This window comes from Sitodiplosis mosellana, unplaced genomic scaffold (assembly GCF_009176505.1).
Source record: "Sitodiplosis mosellana isolate CC-2019 unplaced genomic scaffold, AAFC_SMos_1.0 Smas_scaffold_3, whole genome shotgun sequence".
NCBI lineage: Eukaryota > Metazoa > Arthropoda > Insecta > Diptera > Cecidomyiidae > Sitodiplosis > Sitodiplosis mosellana.
Window position 1 is genome coordinate 10,474,174 of NW_022595246.1, and position 27,606 is coordinate 10,501,779.

At 36.0% G+C, this 27,606-nt stretch overlaps 4 protein-coding genes across 6 annotated transcripts in view; 1 reads left to right on the forward strand and 3 right to left on the reverse strand.

Annotated features, from left to right (window-relative positions):
* LOC129565880 (lachesin-like) overlaps positions 1-26,562 on the forward strand; it is a 61,012-nt gene extending 34,450 nt beyond the window's left edge. Inside the window, exons 10-13 of the mRNA XM_055441184.1 lie at positions 143-285; positions 24,118-24,249; positions 24,471-24,584; positions 24,658-26,562. Coding sequence (XP_055297159.1) covers positions 143-285; positions 24,118-24,249; positions 24,471-24,584; positions 24,658-24,734 — 466 coding nt within the window. The 3' untranslated portion in view covers positions 24,735-26,562. The remainder of the gene's footprint in view (positions 1-142; positions 286-24,117; positions 24,250-24,470; positions 24,585-24,657) is intronic.
* LOC129565881 (uncharacterized) lies at positions 11,509-15,710 on the reverse strand. Of its 3 annotated transcripts, XM_055441187.1 has the most exons (7): positions 15,563-15,710; positions 15,373-15,501; positions 14,593-15,278; positions 14,335-14,514; positions 13,679-14,258; positions 11,943-12,068; positions 11,509-11,869 (listed from the first exon to the last, which is right to left on the reverse strand). In XM_055441187.1, exons 5-7 carry the CDS (start codon positions 13,691-13,693, stop codon positions 11,645-11,647), a joined length of 366 nt encoding a protein of 121 aa, XP_055297162.1. In that variant the 5' UTR covers positions 13,694-14,258; positions 14,335-14,514; positions 14,593-15,278; positions 15,373-15,501; positions 15,563-15,710; the 3' UTR covers positions 11,509-11,644. The 3 variants fall into 3 exon arrangements, with proteins under 3 accessions (XP_055297162.1, XP_055297161.1, XP_055297160.1); XM_055441186.1 differs by lacking the exons at positions 13,679-14,258; positions 14,335-14,514; positions 14,593-15,278; positions 15,373-15,501; positions 15,563-15,710 and adding an exon at positions 12,182-12,275; XM_055441185.1 differs by lacking the exons at positions 11,509-11,869; positions 11,943-12,068; positions 15,373-15,501; positions 15,563-15,710 and having other exon boundaries at positions 13,927-14,258; positions 14,593-14,753.
* LOC129565882 (uncharacterized) lies at positions 17,179-17,941 on the reverse strand. Its single transcript, XM_055441188.1, has 3 exons — positions 17,713-17,941; positions 17,484-17,621; positions 17,179-17,422 (listed from the first exon to the last, which is right to left on the reverse strand). The coding sequence occupies exons 1-3, from the start codon at positions 17,797-17,799 to the stop codon at positions 17,207-17,209; spliced, it is 441 nt and encodes a 146-aa protein (XP_055297163.1). The 5' UTR covers positions 17,800-17,941; the 3' UTR covers positions 17,179-17,206.
* On the reverse strand, positions 19,000-19,739 carry LOC129565883 (uncharacterized). The gene is made up of 3 exons (XM_055441189.1): positions 19,599-19,739; positions 19,372-19,515; positions 19,000-19,308 (listed from the first exon to the last, which is right to left on the reverse strand). Exons 1-3 carry the CDS (start codon positions 19,683-19,685, stop codon positions 19,108-19,110), a joined length of 432 nt encoding a protein of 143 aa, XP_055297164.1. The 5' UTR covers positions 19,686-19,739; the 3' UTR covers positions 19,000-19,107.
* Positions 26,563-27,606: the final 1,044 nt, after the last annotated feature.

The window sequence follows — 27,606 nt, forward strand, 5'->3', positions numbered from 1 at the left end:
ACTTTTGCGACGGATGCATCGACAACCCTTGGAATAACGAATGAATGGGGAAAAAATCAACCGGCGAACAAACGAACGAAAAAAACAAAAACAAATATCCATCAACAACAAATGATGAACGATGGACGAATAAAACGAGCAGAGCAGACTCGAGCATCGGCGTACCATCGTATAAAACGCATATGAAACTAACCATATTCAGTGTTACGATGGACGATTATGGAACGTATAAGTGCGTTGCAAAAAACCCACGAGGCGAAACAGATGGCACAATACGGTTGTACAGTGAGTTCAAGCATTTTCATTTTATTATTATGTATTCGCATGTATAATAGATGTTTTGCCAATATAATTTGACTTACGTGAAGCTTCTGGGCTTGCGTTTCTTTTCTCTTTCACTCGTTGTGAGTGCAGGAAAAATCCACTTTCTATCTTACTCGGTCTAAAACATTTTTTGAGCGTATGGCCTGCCGTCGAAATCGACACGTTGATACGAAAAGCGATTTGATATTTTTGGCGTGTTTTCGCAGGCCGGTGCGCTTGAAAATGGCACTTTTGGTGCTGCTTGCGTGTCAAACCTTTTCCAAAATGTTACACCGAATCAATATTCTCGTTGGGTGAAATATTCACAAATGGTGGAAGACGGCGAAATCCATCCATCATGCAAATGCAAAAGCGACGGCCAAATGGCGTTTCAACCAGCTTGTTGGAACTAGCTCTGACTTCTCTCTCTCTCTCTCTCTCTCTCTCTCTCTGTGTGTGTGTATATGCACGCTTACATATTTATGATCGAATGATATTTCTTTATCACTTTTTCACTTCTTTACACGTTCTTCTGGCTCAATCCATATAATCACAGCGGTGTCGTCACCCCTTATGTCAGCAAAGGTTTGCACAGCACACACACACTCGCATTCTCTCACACCCGCTCGTTTTTTTTTCTCTCTTCTCTGTCATAAAAGTTTTTGTTCTCCGCTCCGAAATGTTGAATGGACCAAACGAGCACACAAAAAATGGGAGCGCACACGAGCGAGCGAGCGAGAGAGTGAGAGCGGAAAAAAGGTACAACGGAATATTTGTTTGAGTGGATTATGTGTTGTGTTCAACAACATTTTTATTGTTATTGTTATTTCATCGAGTCCGTGTGTGTGTGTGCATTTCAATTTACGTTTTAACTCAATGTACCAAGCACAAACTTTATTTATATCGCACATTTGGGAATTGTGATTGAGCAGAAAATTGTTTTAACTTTTCGCATTATTTTCACAATGTGAACACTTTTACCGGGATGAAAAGAAGCCAGCACACGGCAACAAATGTAATATGTGTGGATGATTTTTTTTCATATTCATGTTTTTTTGCTCTTCTTTCGGTGGTTCGTTGGTTGGGTGAAATGATTTGCTACTTTTGCGGTGCGCTGTGCACCATAACCATTCAATCTGTAGTTTTGACTTGACGACTTGATCATTTTCACATAAACGTTAAATGATTAAGTGTCTTCACCGTTGAAATATGGATTCCCATTTCATTTGCAACGTCGAACAAACAACATTTTGATTTAACATCCACACGAATTATTCATCATTCCCACTCCATCATCAACCTCATCGCACATAATCTATTTTTTTCTCCTGCCCTCGGAAAAATTGAAAAAGCTCGACATTTGACAGGTGCATCACTTCATTACTTATGCGAATACAAATGGCATTTTGACGGCTTCTTTTTATAAATCATCGAAAGAGAAACAAAAAACTTTACTGAATGTTTGGGATGTTTTCCATTTTTTTTTTCCTGGAAGATATTCAAAGAATGAGATTATCTTAACTTGAATTATTCAAAGTTCAAGGATATCTGCGAATTTTGATGATGTTATCGCGTGTTTTTCTTTCAGATAAATGGACATTTTACGTAGAAACACGATACAAATTATAGCGGATAAACAAAAAAGTCTTCAGTAAAAAGGAAAACGCGATGAATGTAGGACGAAGTAAAATTATAAGTATCATAGATATGATTTCAACTGCAGACTCAAAGCAAATTTGCCTCAAAACATGAAATAAATTCTTGAAATTGTCCAGCATTACAGAAATACTTTGTAAATTTGTATAATTCGCAATTATCACTTGCCATCGAAGTTGCTCAACTTGGAAAACAAAAGATTTGTGTCAAACGCGAAGCGAGGAAAAAATGGACCTTCGTTGCACAGGGCTTGATTCAGTTTATTGGAGTAGCAGAAATGAACGCATAATTGACGTATTCTGGAAGAAAATCCGTTTCTGAATTGGGTTAAGGAACCCAAAGTGAGTTAGTTTATTTTAAAAAGCGGCGAAAATTATCAAATCTTTCGGAATTTTTCGAAATTTAAGGCAGAGTCTCATTAGAAAATACGATTTCATTCCGTCAAAAATGGAATCTTGGCACATTTGATTGGAAGGCTCGACGTTATTGCATAGTTTCTTTCCATGTTGTGAATCAAGTCTTGAAACATCTTAAATTTTCACCCTTTTTTCCCATGCATTCAACTCTTTCTCCAGAACAAAAATCCTCAAAAAATGACCTCTGCTTTGTCACCATCACCGATAAATTTTTTTCCCATCCATTTCCGTCGAAATTCAAGCGTTTAAAATCTGTAAAACTCACCATTCCCGTGAACTGGAAGCAAAAAATGATGCAATTAAAGCGAACAACGACAGCGGAAAAAAGCATCTCTTGCCCGCCAAAGAAGTTTTTTTGGTGAGTGAAGAAAACAAAGGAAACAGATTATCATACACGCAGACATAAAACCATTTAGATGTAAAGCAGCAAACACAACTAGCACCAAACACGACTGAAAGAAATCAGATGAAGTAGCAAAAGGAACTAAGGAATTGTAAATTTCATTTCAAAAACAATATAAAATGGAAGCGTTGAAGAGAAGTGATCGAGGAGGAGGAGAGAAAGAGAAGAAAAAAATCCGTATCCAACAAAAATGCCACTTCCACTGTTCGAATGACACCGTAACAACCGCTAAGAGTCTGCCAAACAACGGATTTCAAAAGTAAAAAGATATCAAGATTTTAAATGGCAACAGTAAAACGCTTAAAGGCACAAAATTGATGCAAAAGAAATTATCCGCACAGTGAACAGCGTGGAAATGGTTGAAAACTTGAACGCGCCCGACTGGTTCTTTCCCTCTTCTCTACTCTCCCTTTCGATGGCATCGTTGTCGGAAATACGGCGGAAATTTTGCATTTTTGGTGTTTAGTGTTTGTTTGGCACTGTGTGAGAAATGGAAAATTTCAAACGCGTGATGCACATATTTTCTGGGTTGTCGGAGTGCAAAAGCATGCGAAAAAAAAACTCGCCACGGAAGAGAAACAAGAGTAAAAGAGTGGAAGAAAAGAAGACGAAGAAGTAGAAAAAAGAACTGATGAGGCGAAAATCTTGAACATTCGGAGATTTTCTTTAACTTGCCGTATCGTTCGGCATCTTAAGCGTTGTTTGGAGTTTAACATCATTGTTTTATAACTGAACAACCGCAACCGAAATTAAATGAAAAAAAAAAACGATAAAACGCTTGATTTAAGCAATTATGCGATAGGAAATTCCTTTTCGAATACACATGAACACTTTCGACGATGCTCCTAATGGCAAAGTTTTTCGGCTCATTTCGGGCAAGGCATTGTATGGCATCGAGTGAAAATGATTGTATTCAAGGTGACTCACGAGTATCAACAAAATATTGGAAGAAAAGCGAGCAATTTCCGAGAACGACTTCCAAAATCTACGAAACGAACATATGAAAATGGCAATTGGAGAAATGCTTGGCAAAAATCACACAAAACTCCCAAAAACCCATTTTAGTTGTCGTATTTGTGACCATTGCCGCACTGAAAGCACATATTTTCCAGTGGTAATTTTGATAAATGACGAAACTTTTCCAACTTTTAATATTGTATGAAATACTTTGTATAGATAAAACGAAAAATAGACAAAGACGTAGATGTGGTATGGCGTGCGGTTGCCTCTTGTTTTATTGTTACCGTCATATGTGTGAGTTGTGGATTTAGATGGTTCACATATTAGTGATAACGGCGACTTAACGTCTGTGTGTGACTTTAGTTGGCGCCTGCTATAGCTAATAATGTCATGGTGCAAGTTGAAACAAGAATGAGGCAGCGTGTGGCAACCGTTATCTAATTTGTTCTATGCAGAGCGCGTAATTGATGCTCGCCTACGCCAGAGAGCGACAGATAGAGCCATAAAGCGCCAATATTTCGAGAGTGATATCGTCGAAACTTCTTCCACTTTCGTCGATGCTGTCGTGCATAAACGCAACAGCGTTCAGAGGACAGAAGAGAAGAGAAAAAAACCCGTGAAGCACATCCGGCGCAAGAATGTCTTGATAAAGAGCTTTCTTTTCGCATATTGTGTCTTGTGTGTGTGTGTGTCACCCAGACCGAAAAAAAAACTTTTTCCTATTTTTCACAATAAAACAATCATATCGTTGTGGCTTATGCGAATGCCATCGGTTTTTATGGAGCTCGTTAGAGAGTGAGAGAGAGAGAGAGATTGTGCACGGAAATAAAACGGCAAAGTGCCAATTAATTACCGCTTCAGTTCAAATGAGATAATTAAAATAATTTATGGCTATTGATTTCGACGACGGCAGTGGTGGTGGTTCGAGCAAAGTTTTCGCTCATATGCACCGTGTGCATCGCGTATGATTAAAAACCACAAGGTAAGTTTGAGAAAACGAACTGCGTCAGAGAAAAAAACACCAACTTGATGGCATAGCATTAAAACGGGAACTTAGCAAGCGGTCGTGTGCGTTTTTATTATTATGCATGATGATGTATCTCATGCAGTTTACTCGAGTATTGTGGCTTCGTAAAAAAAGAAAGATTGCAGCAGATTTACATCAGCTGTTTTTTGTTCGGCAGTTGGAATGGTTGGTGCAGTAACAGCGATGGCAATGGCAGTGGCAGTCATCCCCTCGCTCCTTCTCTTCCTTCTGCTTCGGCCGACACACCGGAGATAACAAAGACGCTTTTGATGCGTGTCTGTGCACGCGCTTCGAACGAAGTAAAGCTGCTGTAGTCATTATGTAAATATGGAACCACTCGCCATAGTTAATGCAAACCACGTACGAATATTCTAATTTATATACGTCTATTAAATATTGTAATTTTGTTTGATGCTTTTGCTGGCAGCAAATTTTTAATCATAGTACCGCATAGATAACACCGTTGCATCCAATCAACCTGCCAACTGAAACCGTATCCTACCATTGCATCTATTTTGCCCACTGTTTTTCCCCCATATTCAACTTCGCATTATTTTGCGTCATAAACTTTTTTTTCTCTCTCTCTCTCTCTCCCTCTCTCTCGTGTTTCGTTTAAAATAAAATATTATTACGTTTTTGAGTGCTTGAACTAGTTTTGCTAAAGTTTCAGTTTACATTAATTTTTGATTACAAGAAGAAAAAATTATTAACAGACGCTTTTGATCCCAGACAAATTTTGTCGGTTTATCCACTGACAAAGGAAAAAAGCAGTTTTTGATCGTGACTGAAAATGAATTTTTTCATAAAATCGCTCGTTCACATTGAACTTATTGTTATTTATCCCGACGGCATTTGATAATTTCTCGTAATTTGCACAACGGGAATACGATTACATGAGCATAGCGTGTGCCGTTGCGGATGTTTAAAGTGCAATTATTCAGTCTCTGGTACTCGGGATATAGTGTGTGGTGGTTTTGAAAGTTGTAGATAACAGCAACTATTAAATGTCAATCAGAAGACGATTTTGCTGTGGGAATTTCTCTCTCTTAATATCTCTCTCTCGCTAATAAAATGGAGCAAAACAGAACGGGCATGTTCCTGCTCTTCATTCTGCATCATATTATTCAACTAGTTAATAAATTACCATAATTGTTATCCAACAAGAACGTTGTAATCATCATCTTGCTTTTGTCGAGAGAGAGGGAGAGAGAGAGAGAGAGAGAGAGAGAGACTCCCATTCCATTGACGCAGAGTGAGCACGCGAGCGTTCATTTCGAATGGTATGCAAAGCTGTCTCGTGGAATGAGCGTAACGCGATACACATTGTTGATTCAATTACACTAACGCGATTAATTAACTCAACGGCTGAGTTTCGAGTCAGTCGGTGTGTACAAAACCCCAGCGTACACCACATCAAAAGAGCCAAAGAGTTTTGCGACAAAATCCGATAAAGCGAGACACACACAGAGAGAAAGCGTTCAAGACAAAGTAAACGAGACCAAGATCGAGACCAATTCAACATCCATCGTCAAGTAGTTGGAAGGACTTGAGCTTGCGAGAAAATTTATCGAAATTTAATTTAAATTTATAGACATGCCGACAAAATCATTATTATTAATATTACAAATTGTTTGATCGAACAGAGATTTCCGACTTACTGTAACCATGTTTGCATATAAATGTGCTTGTTTGCGGTGCAAGTGCGGTGACTTAATACTCTGTCTCTCTCTCTCCTCCTTATCGCCGCCCCATTTCTCACACTCACAATAGCAGCATTTGTGTCATTGTTTGCCGCAACGATGCAAAGTCGTAGATAATATTTTGAGTGAAGCCATATGATTATAAATAGATATTTTGTGGTGCGATGAACGGTGCCGTTTACCAAACACGCCAATTCATGACGACACCAAAGCCAATGTTGCTTATTCTAACATTAATATTATTATTATTATTATTATTCGGAGATCTTTGTTCAGGCCATATCGATGAGCCAGTGTGAGTGCATGTGTGAAAGAGAAGGTGTTGAGAAGTTATTTGTCATTCAGCTTTGTTTGCACCGTATTTGATATTCCAAGAATATTTTCTTTTGGCATGTGAGAATTTATGATGTAATCGGATTTATGCTCTTTGTCATTTCGGCTTTCTTTGTGTGGAAAATCGGCTCCAACACCATATGCACATCGTCTGAGCTTGTTTGCGCAATCTTCATCACTATTCGAGCATTGTGTGAGTGGAAAATTGGATTATCTCCAAGGTAAACGCAAACATATGCTCACCTAAATTTTATCGCACCTTATCCGAACGGAGAATCAATTGTGGCACCTTTGCCGCCACAGGCAACGTTTCATTCATTTTCCACATATTGAACGGAGTTGCATCGATTTTATATCTCATCTTGTTCATTTCTGGTGCATACCATGCAATTTCCAAATGAATCACATTTCTCAACACAATAAACAGCCGACGACACCAAACGATTCAATAACAAAGGGATTTGCATTTTAATCGATTTTTCCCAGGCATATTTCTTTCCACATGTACATACTGCAGGAATGCCCATTTAAAACATCTTACGATTTGGAATTAAACACATTTCAAGATACACAACACCATTCCGTATCGCAGGTTAAGGAATCGCACATTGTTTCAACAAGCAATGCTTGTGTTTCACACTTGTAGGCAATAATAAGGAAATACTCATATATCAATCTGAACAGTGAAACTTACTCCAAATTCCAGGAGCTGTGTGGCTTTTCAAAGTTTAAATTTTAACATTATGCACAGAGTCTGAGCAGATAAATTAAGGTGATAATATGAATTGAGATTTTCGAATTTAATTTGAAGTATCAAATACACATATCTAGACTCCCATTTGTGTTGCTTCTTGAAAAATATTATTTTGAAAAAATGGGAAATAAACGAAGAATTGAAAGAGAAAAAGCGAAAATGAAGAGAAGAAACAAACGGATTCGTCATTTCGACTCTGAAATTTCAGATTATTCTTCTTATACAGAAGAAAATCCAATAATTGTTTTTGTGAGGTAAGCAAAAAACGCTATCGAATCTGAGTATACATTAAGAATTTGGTCTAATATGAGCAAATGCTAATGGAAATTGAAAGGGATTTGAAAAAGAGATCTGTGAAAAATTCGGTATAAAAGCTTAGTGGAACGCAAGCATAGCTCAGTCGAGAGTCGATGGCAATTATATGAACTTATTATTCTAAGCCTATAAAATCTGGCACATTTTCTCCGTTCTGACATAGATTTGGCATTCAGTTGTAACGAAAAAAGAGCCTCTTAGAAAAGCATTTATGAATGTACATCATCAATTGCATCATTTCATTCAAAAGCTGCGCTGTGAATCCCATTTTACCGTTCACCCGAACGGCGAAAACTAGTTGTAAAACGTGTTTTAATTAGAATAAAATGAAATTTCATTTGATGTAAAACAGAATGCCCTGTTCACATGGCTGTAAAAACGTTGAAAAATTATTGTGCTTCGATGTCTTGAAATGAGAAGCTGACTTCCAAGCAGAATACTAAAGACCTGTAGATTGTTTCACCCCATGCTTGCACACAATGAAAAAAGAAGGTGATTCAAGCGACAATTTCCTTGCGTCTGTTGGCAGCGACGGTGACAGCGTCTGTTAAATACCCCCACAAAGATTACGAAAAAAGGAATTTTTAATGAGATTCTGTGTTGTTGATGATGTAATCTTAACGACTTTTACTTAATTATAATGACATTGTCATTTCATTAATGCTCCCGTTGCCCAGACACAAAAAAATATAAATGGCATAGCATCGGAACGTGCTCGACGACGAAAACGAGATTTTCCAAACATACGCGCACCGCACCGCACATACACACAAATCCATACTTTGGTGTTTTTGTCTGTGTACGAACAACCCAGCACTTCTTAAGATATATATCTGAATGTGCGTTGCATGAGACGAAGGCGCACATAAATCACGGTAAACAATGAGACAACACGGCGACGATGGTGACATTTGCGGATGGGGCTAAAAAATAAATATGCATTACGCGATGGTAAACAGACGTATTTAAATCATATCGTTTTCAGTGGCTCAAATCTAATCAAATTCAGCATTTCGAATGGACAGGTGAATTATGAACATTTGTTCCGGGTGCTTAAGTCAAGAGCGGACGAGTGAATGAGATACGTGTAGGAGCGTGGGCAGTGGGCGGTGGAAGAAAGTGAGAAAAAAGTGACATTCCGGAAATCGTCATTATCACAATGTTCTCGTATTTAAATGATGATGTCCATTTGTTACGCACCATTTGCAGGTGCAAAATAATAATTACTCGGTCGAAAGTTCTCGGTGCGTTTACCAGTTTTGACTCCATTACGTCGCAGAATGACAAGCGAACAACGATTTATCGTCCACGAATTCGCATTCGTTTCGGATTAAAAATGGCTAGAATGGGATTTAAAACATGCACAACATCAACAAATGTCATTTGGATGAACGCACCCAAAATAGCGAATTTTCTAATTTAAAGCGTCATTCGCTTTGGGTTTTTTTTCTACGAAAATCACTTTTTAATTCCATGTGAAATGGTGCGCAGATTTATCACCGTTGTTATTTGGTGGTTTCATTTTGAAACCATAAGCCAATATTTGTGTGTCTTTTGCCCAACCGGAAATCGTATCACGCACCATTTTTTTCGCGCTTCTCATCCGAGATTATGAAATGAATTTCGCCACGGAATTATGGTTGATATTCCAATTTTCACTCGCCTAATCCATCACCGCAAAATTACACAATCCCCTGAAAAAAAAACAACGGAATTAGTTCGAATTTGAAGCTTGAAATCCAATTGGTTGGTTCATTTTGATGGGTCCTGATCACATGGATTTTGTGCAATGCAAATCCGTTAAGTAACTTTCCATCGATGCGATAGCTCTTGTTTGGTGAATTTTGATTCCATATTAAAGCATGGATGGAACGCGAAAAAAAAACACCATTGCACTGAATTTCGAGTGTAATGAAACAGTTTTGAGTGATTTCTGATCGGATCGCAATCGACCTTCCTCCCTCCGAAATGCTCATTGCAAAACGAGGCATCAAAAATAGTGAGTGTGATGTTGATTTGTGTACTGGCCAGACGCACGCGTAACATGTAAAATCATTAATTTGGCCTTGTCTTCGGTCGAACAACCCGTGTTGTACATTCCGGAGCCGGAGTGTGAAACGTCATTTTGTTGGTATTTTAAAGCTATTAGCAGTTAATGGCAACCGCGAAAACACGGCACATGAAAATCCCGACCAAACAAAGAATCTCGAGCGTGAGGTGCATTGCATTGGCGACTTTTTGCTGGGTGCGCGTTCGAGCTTATTCCATCGTTGTTGTGCATCAGGCGAATCATTTATTTATGTGCTGATATTTTGAAGCCCCGTCGGTATTGCCATGGCACTTTTCTCTCTCTCACTCACTCACTCAGTCTCTCTCTCTCTCTCTTTTGCTCGCACACAAAAGCATCCATTTCAAAAATCGCATCGTTTTGGATGAAACGTTCGCTTGCCATCGGATGCTGTGCAAAATAATTGTTTGGATAATTAAAACTTTCATTATCATGTGAACGAATGTTGTTTGTGTGTCATTCGGTGCGACTATGGCATGTATTTTCGGTCATTCATTTAGCCACATTTCGTTGTATCGGACTTTTGTTGTGGCCTGTGTTGAACAACAGTTGCACGATTTTCAGTGCTGTCATGTTGATCCAGCAATATTTTGGCTGCACAGTGCACAGCCACTTTTTTCTCTCTATCTCTCCCTCTCGCTCGATCTGGCACACCAACAAACAAACTCATTACTTGTAACCGATTTTTTTGTTCGCTGTACTTTCACCGACGCTACACTTGTTCGTTGGCCCGTTTTTGTGGGCGTTATTTAATAAACGCGTGGGTCAAAATTACTTTGACTATTTTACTAACGATAGTTTTGACATAAATTTTCCACAATAATTATATTTTTCGAGTCAAAGAATTGCTACACATATCGTTGTGTTTTCTGGGTACGCAACCAAACAATAACCAGCACACATAATGAGCCGCCGATGGTCGTTTGTCTGTTGCTGCTGACGCAAAATTATTAAATTTATGGAGAAAATGTAATTACAGCATTCAGTCAACGACTAATGTGCATTTGGAGTTTGCTCATGCCGACCAGCTATAAATGTGCGAGAGCATCACATTCTCGTTTCGGTGTCGCTACCGCGTTTTGTATGTCCATTTTTTGGCTTTGCCAAGTGTTAAAATGACACTAACAGCGAGCGAAAACAAATTTTCACATAAAATACGAGCCAAATATCAAACCAGTTTGTTATTGGATTATATAAATTACATTTCATCGGCAAGTGCAACACGGCCGTTTTGCGGCCGCTAAACACTCATTTTAATATGCACGGAATTGTTTGCATAGCAAATTTGCTAGTTTCAATTTTCATAAGGTCGATTTGAATTTGACCACGGTGGTGAACTTTTTGACGAAAATGTGCGGCATTTGGATTGAGGTTTTGCTTGCACCAGACATGAGACACCTGATGACACTTTGAACGATATCTTGTTGCGGCGAATTTGACTCCATGTTCTAATTAGCCCAATTGAACAATGATGATTAATCGAAATTTATTTCATCTACAAATTAGATCAAATGAGCAAAATTTTAATTGAATTTATAACAAAAACACATTTTTGCTCGTGCATTTTGGGTTTTATTAACTGTATCAGACATTTAAATGAATTAATTTATGTGATTAAGTGAAAATGGTTTGCAAACAGAGCACAAAAAATATGTTTAAATTGTCGGTTTCGGAAATGCTACGTTTCTCGGCTAAAAATTGTTTGTAACTTATTGCTCAAGCTCATCAGGAGTGTCAATTTCAGTTTTAAAAAGTTCTTTAACTGCCTCATTAGCAATTTTACCAGCGTCACAAGCATCTTTAGCTTCACGCAGCTCTGGAGCGATTTTATTCAAATCGGCTTTAAGCTCTGATTGATCCTTGAGGTATTCTGCTGGAATATTCTTGATGAAGTCTTCGATTCCATTGGGCAATAATTTACCGTCTTCGCCAATCTAAAATCGACAAAGAAATGTATTTCAATTAAATTGAAGAATTCAAAAGAAAAAAAAAACGTGCTATCAGTACCATTTTCAATTCTTTCAACATGCAACCGTTCAAGCAGGCTTGTTGTTGCTTATCCATATTTTCTGTTTCAGTCAAATTCAATTTGTTCAAGCACTTATCAATTGACTGGATCAATAGATCTTCCTCCTTTATTGAATGAGAAAATTGGAAAAAAATTAAAATAAAATGATTGAAAAAGTGTAAAAAAAACGTTTAAAATAAAATGGAAGTAAAAGTATTTTAAAATCTGCCGCCTTTACCTCAGCTACAACAACAGTAGCGAAAACAACGACGACGAAAGCGAGAGTGAATGATTTCATTTTGAATTTTTGATTTTTTTTTTTTGGAATGACTGCAGAGTAATCAAATTCGACTGTGACTATCATCGTTTGAGCAGCTCATTTTATAGTAAATTTTTTCGAGTATATTTTGTTTACCTATCGTTTATCTAAAAAACGAATCACTTTTATCATTTATTTTTATTGTCTCTATCAAAACATGGCCGTTATTGTGTGTATTGTTTAGAAAGTTCATTTTAACAAAGGAGTTTTCTTTTGAATTTTCAATGAACGCTCTCAATTCCATTCAAAGCACAGAAAGAACAATAGATATATATTTGAAACCGTTTACCTGGCCTGCATTTACAAAGTTCAATATTTTCTTATGAAAAGACACAGCGCACGTTCTAGTGTTTACTTTGACTGTACTCCATTGTGAAATTAAATTGATAATGGGAATGTTTCATTCATAACGGTGAAAGAGCATACACACAGATAGAGCGAGACAGAGTAGGTAAGAGAGAGAGAGTGTGTGTCTCGAGAACTTTCTGCCGTATCATAATTTCATCATATCTTTCGTAACCTATCTCAAGCAACACTAACCGTTAGATCATGGTGATAGCACAGGAAATTCATGGAAAATGGCAAAGGTGAACGAATGTACATGGGCTGAATTACGTATGAATTGGAACCAAATCAAATTTCCTATTTTCTACACAGTCATAAAAGAATATCGAATATTCCGCCTTTTTTGCTATCCAAATTTCTTCCATTGTCTTGAACTTCCGACTCGTGCGTCTTTTTTTCCCATTTCATTTTATTGCGTCTGTATTATTTATAACACGTCATATCGCTTATGTTTGCACTTTCATTCCAACACAAAATCCACCAACGAGTGGAAACATTTGAATGCCAAGCGATATTTTCTTTTCCTTTTGGCTCAAATGCACATGTGAAAATGCCAACGGAGAATAAATGGGAAAAAAACATCAGACGCAATCTGAGCACCGAATAAAAGTTATCATAATAATCATATCTATGTTAGAGTCTGGAAACACTTTATTCGCAGGCATCGTTTCTTACGTAGTAGATACGAAAATGCATAAGTTGAAATAAAGTCAGAAATTGTATGGAGTGCCTCTTGGAATGAGAAAGAAAATATTTTCATTCATTGTAAGTTTATTTATTTAAATCTGGTTTTACATTCCTAATCTATCGCATTGATCTTGGCTTAATTTTCAGAAATGATACAATCTCTTCAAAAAATAATCTCTTCTTCTGCATTCCAAAAGCATCATGATCAACGTGTTCATTTGGCATTGCTTCTCTATTTGTGTAAATCACAAAGTTGTCTGTTGCGTTAAAATATCAAAAGCACACAATCTGGTACATAGTACCATTTACGAAATCCTTGTGCAAACAATTGTTTTCGTGTTATGCACATTCTTAAACTAAAATCTCAAAACTAATATGATTTACCTTGACATTTTTCATTATTAAATTCGGCTCAATTTAAACGAATGTTGTTCGATTTAATTGGCTTAACCGCAAATTGTCAAGTCATGTCCGCCTGATACAGCTGTCGCTGATATTTTTCTTCATCGCAAATGTTTTGAAATATTTTTGTTTGCACATCTGAACCATACTTGCACTTCAGATGACGCAAACCAAAACAAATATAAAAGTTTTACACATTTCTCGATTGGGAAAAAAAAACAAACTTTGAGTGTGGCATTCCATGGTGAATTTCAAGTGATTCGTTTTTATTTAAAAGTATCTTATGTGTTGGGTTTTTTGATAAACGAAAACGAACTAAAAATCCAAAAATCATAGATTTACCGCATGAAAAAAATCAAAGCATATATTCAATGTTCTGATAAAAAATCGTTTCCATGAGCTTAATCGCTATTTTGCCAGCTTCGCAGACATGCTTCGATTGTTGCAGTCGCTTGACAACAGTTTTAAGAACATATTTGGCATTCTCATTTAATCCATCACCCATGAGCGCATCAAGCACATCCACTAGCTGCCATTTTTGTAGACGACCTTTTTCATCGATCTGTTGGAGAAAAACCAGTTTTCGGAGTAAAATGATTGATTTTCAAGAATTCTAAGCAATACGATAACGAACTCACAATATTCATGTATTTCATGATACAACCGACGAAACAGTAGATATTTTTATCGTCAACTGGCTGTACCGATTCGAGTACTTGCACTTTTTTCTCATCGATACGCGTTTCTAAGATGCAAACTGGTCGCGCAATTTGATACAATTTCGTCATGTGCTCCAATATCATTTTAGATTTCTTGGGCTGAATAACGAAACAAAAAATTGAAGTGGCAAATGTGATAAGGTATGAAAATAATGAGCATTCGGTAGATTAACTTACTTGAATTTCTGCAAAAGCGAAAGAAACACAACTCAAAACTAAAGCAAAACGGAGTAAATTCATTTTATCACTAGAGAATTTTACTTTCAAGCTAGAATACGTCTCTACATGCAGATTATCTGAAATGAATTGCGAGTTTTTGGATTCTGTTTCCAGAATCCAGCTGTTTAGTCACTGTTCGTACTGCATATTTGAAATGTTTACATAATTTTTTTTTGCACAATCCCAGATAATATTGCTACAGTATCCAGTAAAGTGAACTCAGTTTGTAAATATGCTTCATCCGTAAAAATACTGTGGATTAGACAACAAGAGGATCGAAATAACATTTTCATTGATTAAAAATTTTCGTAAGAATTTTAACTGGAGCCAAATGTATCATCATGATACTACCATGACTTGATATATTTATTTACTTGACATTACACAGTTGAGAGAAATGTTCTAATTGGAAATTAATTGAATGATTGAATAAGTTCTTGTATAATTCGGTACTTATACGCTCTGTGGACGATGTGGCTTTGAAATCAGCCAGCTTGAAATCCACTCAAAGCACACATGTTCTTCAGTGATCCAAAATTTTCTGCCACCATGTTTTTGAAAGACATTGCCGTAACTGAATCGTTTGTCGTTTCGGCTATGCGATCAATGGTTGCTATAAGAGCATGTGATAGCGCCTGGTTTTCCTATTTCAACATGAAAAAAAAATGTTTTTCTATTTAATTTTCATTCATCACTATTCCGTTTTAATTGGCTTTTATTAATTTGGTTGTAACATACAAAACCCATTTTGTTGAAAGTACAATATGACAAGCAAACAATCTTCTCAAACAGCTCATTCCCGGGAATGGGAAATGTGACGCCCAATTCTTTTGCACATCCTTCTACCACCTCATTTGATGCACTGATCTAAAATTGACATAATCGAATCATTTATTCAGGGAAGAAATCTACGAAACGTGTTTCTTACATCAGTAGCAAAAAAAGATTTGAACACAATAAATAGGATGAAAAGCACGACGGGTAATTTGCTGACCATGACGAATATTCACATCAACGAGATTCTACTCCGTAAACTAAAGAGAACTGATGCAATCTAAAGTATTCAGTGGTGTTTTATAGTTCCATCGGAAAATCAATTTAATTAAAAAGAAAACAACAAAATTTGCACATATGTCAATTTATGGCTCTTTTGTATTTAGTTAAAACTGCAACTGTTTTTAATTTTATTGCCTTCTGGCTGTAACTGTTTATACTAAATCGTCGTTTCCTCCCATCCTATGCATCGGTATGTTATTAGAATTTATAATTCGGGTCCGCATTATACATTCTGGCGATAAATGCCAGATCATCAAGTGCATTCCCTGTATAAACATATTTTGCTGAAACTGAGTGCCTTTCGCCTGCTATCGAATGAATCGGCCAAATCAAGGCTGAAATTATTGTATACAGCTGTAAATGTCGAGCATGGATTCACATTTCTCTTTTTACACTTGACATGCCGTAACCACTTATTGTTTTATTCAAATGCCCATTTTCAGAAATCCAATTGCATATAACTCAATTTAATAACGTTGATTAAAGTCATTTCAGGCATTAAATGTTCAAAGAAAATAGCTCACCATGTATTGCTTTACCGAAATACATCCGATAAAACAATTATAGTCACCATTCGGTTCCTTCATATTATTATTGTTCCGTTAATTTCATCCGTAATTTCGTATTTGGCCATACATTGATGTCTTTCGTACCACAACATGAGATAAAAGTCATGATTGCAATGGCGATCGAAATAAAGTTCACAGTCAAAACCCAATGAATTACTCTAAAATTCATAATGAGTTTCGAAACTAACGTCAATAATTGACTTCAGTCAACTTCAAAACTTCCAAAATGATAACATTTATTCCAAATAAAATACGTGTCCGCTCATAAAATGATATAATGTAATTTGAGGTAAAAAGTAATCTGATTTGATATACTGTACTGTAGTTGATCCGATTCAACATGCAATTCGGTAATTACCGAATTGCATGAAATAATTATAATTATTTCAATATCAACACTCTGATCTGATAATAAAGAGAAAAAATTACATTTTTATATAATGTGCAACCCCAAATGGATTCAGCTTTGATTGAAATCAAAACACAAATTTTCCCGCCATAACAATTTGAAATCGCCCTACCTGAAGTCATTTCGGCAAATTCACCAAGATTTGAATATTCATCTCAAATATTCCGTATGCGACTCCATTTTTTTTCGTTCCAGATAATATTTCAAAATTTTAAATTCTGAAGGCACCAACAAAATCTTGCCTCCAACTAATGGTTTTGAACGTTTTTTGACCCACGGATATTGTTGTCGCCCGTATGAACTAGTAGTGTATCTAACGAATCAGTATTACAACAAATAAGTGTGTGCATCATTTTGCTAAGTATTAACGAGGTAGTGCTTTCAGGCTGTTACCCATTCAACCCAAATAAGGTCACACGAAAAACATCCGAGGAACTTTTTTAACAACAAACAATGGGAAATTGCAATAATCACAATCAGATATATCTTTATTTTATTGAAAGACTTCCAATGGTGCACAATCTGAATTCGTTCCAAATCAATCATTTTTACTTGTTAGCTCTTTTTCGGCTTTTTTCAAGTTATACATCATGTTCTGAAGATATGCGCCTGCTGAGCATGTATCAGTAGCATTTTTTAAATCGTTGCCAATAACTTTGTAAAATTCTTGCATAAATTCTTTCTCATCTTTATCTTCCATTGTGGCTATCGCAGCATCAACCCAGGTCTTGTTCATTTGTCCATTTTTCATGATCTATTGAAATCATTCGTTGTTTAAACAATGTCATCCAAAATTGTAAACTATTCTAGCCTACCAATCCTTCTTTAAAGGACATGCATCCGAAGAAACAAGAATATTCGCTGTTAGGTTCATCCGCGTCTTCCATTTCCTTCACTTTAGCTTGGCTGACACCAAGCTCTTTCATGCATTCCTGTAGATTTTTTTTGTCCTCCTAAAAATGTTTGAAATTTTATTACTCAACATATCTAGGAAACCAATTAATCATAATAAACAGATAACAATTGCCTAAAATGCATTGATACCTCATCGTCAAAAAAACCAGCAAAGATCAGAGAAATACAGCTCAGAATTAGAATCCATTGAACTACTTTGGCGTTATTGTCGAACATGATTGTATTTGAAATATCTGTGCTTGAAGCTTAAATAATTCCAACTGTAGACAAATAAACATCAAACACTTCTTTTATAGCGAAAATATGATGTCGCACGAAATGAAAATGATGAGAAATAAACTATTTATTCTCCATTGTTTATCACGGATGAGATAAAACAAGGCAACGAGTGATTTGGCTCATTGAATTATTTCTACCAATTATTCTGGTTTCCAAAATGTTATTATAGCCCTAACAGGAAATAGGTGGTGTGATAGATAAAATCTAGATTAGAGTTAGTCGTGTTGCATACAATTGCACGTGTTGAATACAATAAAAAAAAAATTTCTCCATTAAAAGTGTTCATTGAAAACAGGAAAAGAGAAACCAGATGTAATTTTTCCTAAAAAGTGATAATACTTTTCATTTTTTTTTATGTTGATAATTTAACTCAGGGTGAACAAAGACTTTACAATTGAAATGCACTAGCATACAATTTAGTCAATATTTATATGCAAATGTCCATAAAGTGGGTTTTATACTGCCAAAATGATCGGATTTCTCTAAATTTCTACAGATCATCATACAGTCGATTATTTTGATACTACATAAATTATCTAGTGGCTATTCGCACAAAAATATTTAGAAGGGTTGTAACAGTAATATGATCGGCACATGAGCACCATCTCTACTGATTGCCATTATTGCAATGTAAATGAATAGAATGTCTTCTTCTTCTTCTTCTTTTCTCAACATCAATTGCATACGACTTATGGTAACTCTCCGTAATCATTAGAGGTTTCGCATCAATTGACTTTTGCATTGGCTCTTACTATGTACTGTGCGTGTCTTTTGAAATCCAATAGCACGTTGAAAAAATGCTTGTTTCAAACATTTTACAAAGTCTTATTCCACCATCAGTGATCATAAACAGACGGCCACCTTTCATGTGTTTTCCGAATTGCTTTTGCAAATTAGTGCACACAATAATGCATCACACACACAAACAAACCGCATAGCATGTAAGTATTATGCGTGGGACGATTTTACGAATAACTTAAACCACTCCAGCTACCAGTGACCAATTCTGAACTTTCGAAAAACGAAAAATGAATATTTCAAAAATCAATACAAAACTTCACGAGATTTCGTTCCGATTGAATCTATTCCAAACATCAGCGAAGTAATGAAAAGTTCAAGCAATTGAAATGAATGATGTTTCTGCTTCTCACAAACAAAAAAAGTATTTTATTTCATTTTATATGGACATAATTTTCAATATCATTCAATTCATTTGGCCACTTTTCCCGAAACAATTCAACTCTATCAGTTCTCTTCGTCGTTATCCTCTGTGTAGAATTGCTTCTGAGCCACCTTACCGGCTGAGCATGTGTCAGTTGCTTTAGCTTTCAAATCTTCATCAAAATCATGGAAGAACCGTTGCAATTTCAGTTTGACGTCGTTATCGTCTTCGCTAGCGATTTCTTCGGCCGCCTTGGTTTTGTTCAACTGACCATTTTCGGTGATCTGTTGAACATAGTTTTGTTTAAACGTAGAAAAAATACAATAAAAGCTATTAAATGAACTTACCCACTCATCTCGAAGCAAATAACATCCAACGAAACAGTTGTATTTATCAATGGGTGCATCGGCATCTTCCATTTCCTCGATCTGTTCAGCGGTGATGTTAAGCTCTTTCATGCATTCTTCTTTTGATTCACCATCTTCGAATATCTATTGATGGATTGGGAAAAGAAAATTGAATGAAACATTCGTTTGGGATTGTGCAAAAACTTCGAATTTTGATGAGTTCGAACCTTGTCTCCGTGATCACTACCAATGGCAAGAGAGGCAAAGCCGAAAATCAAAAGCCAACAAAACATTTTGAAATTGTTTTCGAACATGGTTTTATTCGGGCTAATAACGCTTTATTTTCAGATTCCGTACAATTTTCAACTGGTCATTTAGATGTGCTGTTGTCCCCTTTTATAGCAGAAAATGCAGTTTCAAAAGCTTCGAAGAACAAACGAAATCGGTTCATTAAATATGAGATCAGATCATTGGACAAATTGACTTTTTTTTAACAGAAAAATGGACGATTTGTTTGCAATCAAGCAATGCAATTTCAACGGAACTTAATGAGAAGTTTTTGTGAAAATTTTCAGATGAAATCAAAACGGATGTTGAACTTTATCTTATTTTTTGTGTGAACATACAAATGTTTATTTATTTAAAAAAAAAATTCATGATTACTTTTGCAAAACAAAAAAACAAATGATTTGATTGGCGATGAACATCGAAATTCGACTGAATCTCGACTTTTTTGTTTTAAATTCCTTCAAACGTTTCATCTTCATTTGATTGTAATTCAAAAATACACATTTATATTCTGAATCTGAAATTATTCTTTCAAAGATATAGAATCATCATCACGAATAATACCTCTATTCCACTAGCATCGGCCCAAAGCTTTGTGGTACGTTGAAATTCGTTTCATCTACAGAATGTTCGGTGAATTCGAACGAATAACAAAGCAACAATCAAATGATGAACGTTTCACCGAAAAATATGTAATAATTTTGCTTCACACTTGGCATTGGAGAAAATTTATGGGTTTTGTGCCCGTGCAAATGGTTGTTCGTCGCCACGATATCGTCATCATCGCCACCACCATCATCATCATATTTATGTTGGAATATCTTTGAGTGCACCCAAGAGACGTTTGCTTTCTCCCTCGCTTTTATGCTTGCTCGTGGCCTTTGCCATGGGTTAAATGTTTGTCGTACGCGTTTTCCTCTCTGATCGACTCACTTATAAATATGAATCAAGCTTTTACTTAAGAACTTATTCTTCATCGCCGGGATGTGGATAACGAAGTCATATTACGGCACGCATCGTACAACATTCAAATGGTATTGCTTCCTGTGCGCGTGAGACAGTTCATTCCGTATAGCGTTTGATATTACAATCATACAATCACATAGATAATCTTTTATTTATTTTTTTCTCTCTCTGTGTTACTGTGCGCTTCTGATTGAGTTCCATTCGTGTTCGTGGCAAATGCAAAGTTATAAATAAAAATGAAAATTGCCGTGTTATTTTTTTTTCCTTCGTGCTCGTTTCGATTTCGCACGATGTATGTGTCGATTACGTTGATTGCCGGTCGGAAGCGAATGGAATCGCATAAAAACAAGAAAATTGCACTGTCGAGCACAGCAAAAAGTATTCCGAACAGAATATTGAATTAGCTTTTTGTTGGGGAAGTCGAAAACAATTCGCAGTCGATATATCCAGTCGATGGCAATCGATCTGTGATTTCACTTGATTTTATTGCTTTCGATTATAATTTTCCGACTTGGCAATCGAAACAGCCTTCGCTTCGACTTTAACTTCCTACTAATGAAAACCGTCTAACGGTGAAACCAAACACTTGACGGTGATTTGAACGCACTTGGCTACCAATCACCGTCTAACTATCAAGAACGTAGACAGAGAAATCTTTCGCTAGTGTTTGCACAGGAACCACCGAACTTTTATTGCCGTCCGGAGAATTTCAATGAAGTTGCGTCAACATTTTCCATGAATTGTAATTACTTTTGTCTGCAATTAAATTTTACTTCGTGTATTGAGTTACGTGGTTTTGAGGAAATTCATGTGCTTCCGAAATTTTATATTTTTCAAATGAAAAACCGCTTTTGTCGATTTGATTTTGTTTTTATTTTTATTGTTTTTCTTCATAACATCCAATGGTTTTTTATTTTTGTAGACAAACTGCTGATGAAATCATCGAGAAGGCATGAGGTTTTCAATCTCTAGCTGCAAAGCGGAAGTTTGATTTTGTATTATTAGGGAATATTTATGATAAAAAAACCATCTTCTACTTAAGAAAAATCGCAACGTTGTGTGCATAGTTATTGCAAATCTAATTTTCTTACACGGAAAATCGAATTAAAAATTGAACATTTGAATAGCATTTTTCGAAGGCAAGCATCATTGTCTGGTGAAACGACACAGCGCCTTATTCCGTGTGTTTAAAAGAATGCTGGTTTGTTGTAGTTTTTCCCGTATAAATCGAAGGAGATTTTCCCGAAGAAATGACTGGACCTGAACATTCCACAAACTTATAAGCTGACTTCGTTCGGTTTGTGGCTTGCTGCAAGCATTAGTTGAACAAAAAGGGGTCCAACTCCTGCGAGGTCTTGTTCGAATTCGGTTTTATAGTTTTCTGCTACAGCAATTTGGAGAAATTCGCTAACAATAATTTGATGCCATTTTCATCGATCTTTTGATCAAAATAATAATGAAAAAAAATTATTAAATTGAAAAATATCAAATGTTTAACAATTATGCACCCACCAAACCAAGATCAGACGCCAAGCATTGGTAGTAACAAGTAAGATTGTTGTATTCGTCTTGATTGTTGTTCGTTGCATTAAATTCCACAAAGAAATCACCAAATGTGGTATTTTCTTCCGAAAAATTATATGCGTTCAAGCACTTGGTATCCGCAGCTTGAAATAGCTCCAAAAATGGCTGACATCGAATTAATAATTATTGCGGTTCTTTCATCTTGAATCTAGATCAATTTACGCTTTCTAGTGCAGTAGCAAAATAAATGAAGCCCACAAAAAGAATAACAAATGAAGTCGATTTTCGAACGGACATTTCGCCTTTTTTATCTTCAATTTCCAAATGAAACCGTCCGTAGTCTTTGAACGTTGGCATAAAACTGAGTATTTTAGGCAGCTACATTGGTTTAATAGATAGCCTTTTTGACGAAATAATAAAACCACAAGAATCCAGTTTGATATAGAATTATCGATTTAGAAACATCCTGCAGTCAAACATCCTCTTGTAATTTCGTTATTCAGATAAATGGTAAATATAATTTCAAAACAGGAAACTATGAAGAATGATAACAGTTTCTATGTCAATGCGATCATGAGCTCAAATTGGAGAGAAGGAATGGAAACCTGATAAAAATACATTAGCTGAGCACATCAGAACTATACACAAATTTTAATAAATGAGATAAACCAAAAAAGTTTCTGTCTCACACCACCGAATTTCAAAGAATTCTGAATCTTTTTAATCAAACCGAACCAACGAATGGATTCAAAAGCCATTTTTATCCGATTCAAATTGATTTCATGAAACAATATTCGAATTTGGAATAATGATTTTCCAAAGCATTCACTGTGAAAGGTGGCTAAAATCAAGGCAATTAACTTGAATTAACATTCGCTTGGCCCGATAACTAAATGAAATTATTTGTCGTCCAACGTTCATAAAATCCATTTAATTAACGGCCAATTCGTGGCAATTGGACATTTTTTATGGCAAAATGGGTAAATCGCAAGTGGTAAATGTGTCATAAAATAATAAAATCCATTTTATGTTTGTGTCATTGTGAATAAATGATCGAATCCGGCATTGGCACGGTAACAAATGCGACGTAGACACAGCCAATATAGAGAAAACCATTCGAATGTAGCAAGTATGAGAAGTACACGGAAAACAGAAGCGAAAACTTTCCATTTGGCATTGGAAAACAAAGTGCATAGCAAATGTAATGTTTATTTGTTTTCGTCTGTTTAAATACGGAAATATTTATGATTGAAACAAAAACATTTGCGATGGAGCACATACAGCGGGGATGAGAAATGAAATGCATGCTCAAAATGAGATGATAAAATGGAATTTCGGTTTGTGTGTGTGTGTATGCGGTAGTATTTAAAATGCTCCGAATGCTTGTTACCTTGTCATTTCGTTGATTGCCTGTTCATTCAGAGAGCGGCTGCTCTACCACCATCGCGTCTTGCTTGGCAACGGGAGGAAAAACCGCAAACGGCACGTGAATTTCAAGCGGATTCACGCATTAATGCTAACCATCGAGACAGACCGAGTTCGCCGAGGCACAAACAACGACAATGACAACGCTCTTGTGCCAAAGAATATTGGATTGCAGAAGTTTTTTTTATGAGATTAAAAATGATTCGAATGTCTTTTGTCTTGTGAGTTTTCGCATCAGTTCAGCGCAAAGTTGAAATGAAATTATGACGAAAGTATTTCACTTTGGGAGAATGGTGAACGAAGAGAAGAACGAAAGAGGGAAAGAGCGAAAGGGGAGAGAGAGAGAGATTGAGATTGAGAGAACGAGTTTGTTATGGAATTTCTCTCGTTATTCCATCTGACAATTGTCATAATAATTTTCGTTTATGATGTGATTAAACACTTGTACCAGATTTGTGTTGCGATTACCATTGTACTTAATGCATTCTTAATGGTATTTTATTATTTGTTTTTCCGATTTGTGCCTTCCGCCATCCGCCGTAGTCTCGAATCCGCCGACCATGCAACCGGGCCTGGGAACGACGCCGTCATCAAACGATGATTTCGACGACGATGACAGTGAAGAGGCAATTACAGACGATAATGAAAGCAACATCATCAATATTGTAGACAAATGTAATGAGACTTTTTTTCCGATTCTTGACTTTTGATTTTGCTCTTAGTGTTTCTCTCATGATGATACTTTTTTTCTTCTTACTCAAAGACTTTATTTTCATTTGAAAAAAAAAAAATTTCCTTCTTTTGTGAAAAAAAAATTTCTCTTATTTTCGTTGATAGCAGTCTTTCCTTTTTGAACTTCATATTTAAAGAGAAATATCCATTTTCCCCACCCACAGCTAATAAATATCAATCGAATTTGAATGAGATCGACAAATTCGAGCACAAATCCTCACTAGACGAAGTGAATAAGGGATTCGGTTGGCCAACTGGTCACATTGGTGTCAATTTAGGTAAGTTGAAAGCAAGAAAAAAAAACGCGCGCACATTCATTTATCATGTGACCAATTCCTTTCCTCGATGCAGGTATAACACAGCAACCATCACATAGCATTATTCACTGGATCTGTGCGCTACTCACAATTTTATATTTACATTTTTAAAATGAAGAAAATAAAAGAAAATGCAGGGTTTTGTAATATACACAACAGAGAAAAAAAGAATAATAATCGCGAAATCCGAAACAATAATTGTTAACAGACAAATTAAAATGAGACAACAACAGCAACAAAAAAGACGATGAATTCACTGTAGAGTTAAAAAATGAAATGTTTGCCAGCCGGATTGAAAAAAAGCGTCGCAGTCAAGTCGACTGCCGTTATACGAGCGCTCATGTGTGAAATAAAAAGTTATAATTTTTATGATTGGAGTTAAGCTATCATCACACATCATACATATTAGGTTTAAGGTTTTGATTTGATTTGTTGAGCATTGTGTATCTTTTCGAGAATTTAAAAAAAAAATCCATTGCGTATATGTATTTTAAATTGAATGTTAAAAGTTGCGTGAAACTCAAAAATTAAAACCATTTAAATCATTTGTTAGCATATCAACCATATCAATTCGGAAAGTCATATCATTAGTCAATCAAAAAAAAAGAACAAAATTTGTTTGCGTTCACATTTTGTCATTTGCTCCCGCGCGCGGCAAAGTAGCCTAGATAAATTTAGGCTGTGAGAATGAAAATGGCAATGCAGGAATAAACATTCTGAAACGCATCAAGAAAAAAAATTCGCAAAAATGAATCATGAGTTCTGAATATGCAAAAGTGAAACATGAATTTACATGGGCAGCATAGGAGGTTCATGGTTCACTTTTGCGTATTCAGAATGTTCATTCCTGTATTGCCATTTTCATTCTCACAGCCTCAATTGTTATCGATGGTGAAGAGACATGTCAAACATCAACGGTTCAAGTGAACCGAGTGAGTTTCGAAATGATGATGGACATTTTGATTGAAACGTGGAAATAATGAAACAAGTTCCGTGTGGAAAATGCAATGTGAGTGATTTTTCGGGAGGAAAGTCTCGAAAATTGAGTGAATTTGAATTTAGAATTTTTTTTTCTGATTTTTTTCTGTGATTTGTTTGGAGATTTGATTGAATGTTCAATTTCAAATCAATTATTTATATTGATTCTAACTTTAGTTATCGAAATCGGTTGGATGACACATCACAACATTACCCTATAAATAAAAAAAAACTTCAATTAAAATTTACATCAAAATCTAATACCTTTCCAATCGATACTCACTTCGATTCATGCTGCTTTTCCCGTGGATTTTCTCATCTTCACTTTTAAGATAAAAAATGTCCAAATTTATCGGACTTCAAAGTCATTTCGATTCTCCCTCCTTCAAACCAAACCGAAAAGCATATACGTAGTATTCTATTAAGGCATCAGATGAGTTTCTATGTACACATACAGACACGAACACACGAGCATACAAACCACATAATCCGATATATATACAGTAAATATATATATATATTTAAAGAGGTGATTATTGAATATTTTAATGAAATTACAAACACTATTTATTTAAATGCATAGTTAAATGTTAATAATCAATAGCTGTAGCAGAAATAAAGCATTTGCCGGGAGAGAGAGTGTGTGTGTATCCGTCACGTGACGTGTGTTGAAAATTGGTTGCAACGCTGCCATTATTACTACACATTATGCATATATATGAAAAAACAAAAACAAAAAAATTAACACATTAAAGTAAAAGGTGTCAAACGAACGATCGCAGTGGCAGCCAAAGTATTACAAAATTGCTCATATTAAATGACATGCAACAATACTAATGAATATATCATTATTTTATTAAATAACCCAAAACATAATCAGTACAGTGATGGCGAACGATTGGTATTTATTTGAAATCGCAAATGAATGATCCAGCGAATAAAACAAGTATCATGCTTTGAATTCAGTGAGCGTTTCTTTTGCTGTATGTTTTTTTTCTTCTTCGAGGTTGTTCCGAGTTGCAGCGGAACAGAAGTAGTTTTAATTCAAAGTAAATAGCCTGTTTCAGGTAAGTGTAGAAGAAAAGGTAAGAAGTTTTTGTTGAAAATGGCTGGAATCCAAGGAGCTATACAGTTCTCCATTTTTGTAATGTAAAATTTAAATATTCAATTGTTTTCTTAGAAAATTACCGATGTTGAATCTTGAGTTTGGAACATTTTAAAGGGAAGACGGTAATTGATTTATCTATTCAATTCAAATTCGACATTTGAAGTTGAAATGCACTTCTGATTCGAACGACTCTATCGAGACAATCAGTTCAATTGTGGATGAAAAAAAAGAGATGCAAATTCTGCCGATCGCAATCAGACGCCCTAACATCCCTGATTCCTGGCAATCGATGCCGACGACGAGAAGTGGAAACGGCGAACGGGAACCGGGAGAGAATTTTTTAACATGTAAAAAGCATGAAATGCACACAAAAATTAAATCAAATAATTCAAGAGAGTAAGTGGCATAGAGTGGATGCAACCATCGTCGCAATGGCGCGCTGTACCAAAAATCTCGGATATGTTTTAACAATGAAAGAGGGAGAGAGAGAGTGAGAGGAAGAGACTGCAGCAGACGATGCTACAAAAATAGACACGGAAACTGAATTCACTCTCGTTCATCATTACATATTCATATTTGCAATAAAAATAAAATTTTATCTGTATATTTACAATTCGAGGCTTTGGTTTGATGATGCTGTTGTTGCTACTACTACTACTGCTGCTGCTGCTGCTTTTTTCGTGTTTGTTCTTCTTGTTTGTTGGCTGCGTTACTTTTGCCGAACGAACGAATGAAAGCAAAAGAAAAAGAACTCAATGTGCAGTACACAATGAACGACGGAAGTTTATTTTATTTGTAATTCCTTTTTATTATCCGCTCCTTCCCCACATGGGCCTCATTTTCATTCCTTCACTGTTGTTCACTTCGCATTTTTCTCTCACTCTCTCCCTCTCTCTC

Coding starts and splice junctions, on each gene's coding strand:
- LOC129565881 (XM_055441185.1), bottom strand. CDS start 14,655: ATGAATTTACTCCGTTTTGCTTTAGTTTTGAGTTGTGTTTCTTTCGCT. Junction 14,515..14,592: donor TCGCTTTTGCAGAAATTCAA/GTAAGTTAATCT, acceptor TTCGTTATTCAG/CCCAAGAAATCTAAAATGAT. Junction 14,259..14,334: donor TCATGAAATACATGAATATT/GTGAGTTCGTTA, acceptor TTTCTCCAACAG/ATCGATGAAAAAGGTCGTCT.
- LOC129565882 (XM_055441188.1), bottom strand. CDS start 17,799: ATGTTCGACAATAACGCCAAAGTAGTTCAATGGATTCTAATTCTGAGC. Junction 17,622..17,712: donor CTGGTTTTTTTGACGATGAG/GTATCAATGCAT, acceptor AAACATTTTTAG/GAGGACAAAAAAAATCTACA. Junction 17,423..17,483: donor TGTCCTTTAAAGAAGGATTG/GTAGGCTAGAAT, acceptor TGATTTCAATAG/ATCATGAAAAATGGACAAAT.
- LOC129565883 (XM_055441189.1), bottom strand. CDS start 19,685: ATGTTCGAAAACAATTTCAAAATGTTTTGTTGGCTTTTGATTTTCGGC. Junction 19,516..19,598: donor GTAGTGATCACGGAGACAAG/GTTCGAACTCAT, acceptor ATCCATCAATAG/ATATTCGAAGATGGTGAATC. Junction 19,309..19,371: donor ATTTGCTTCGAGATGAGTGG/GTAAGTTCATTT, acceptor TATGTTCAACAG/ATCACCGAAAATGGTCAGTT.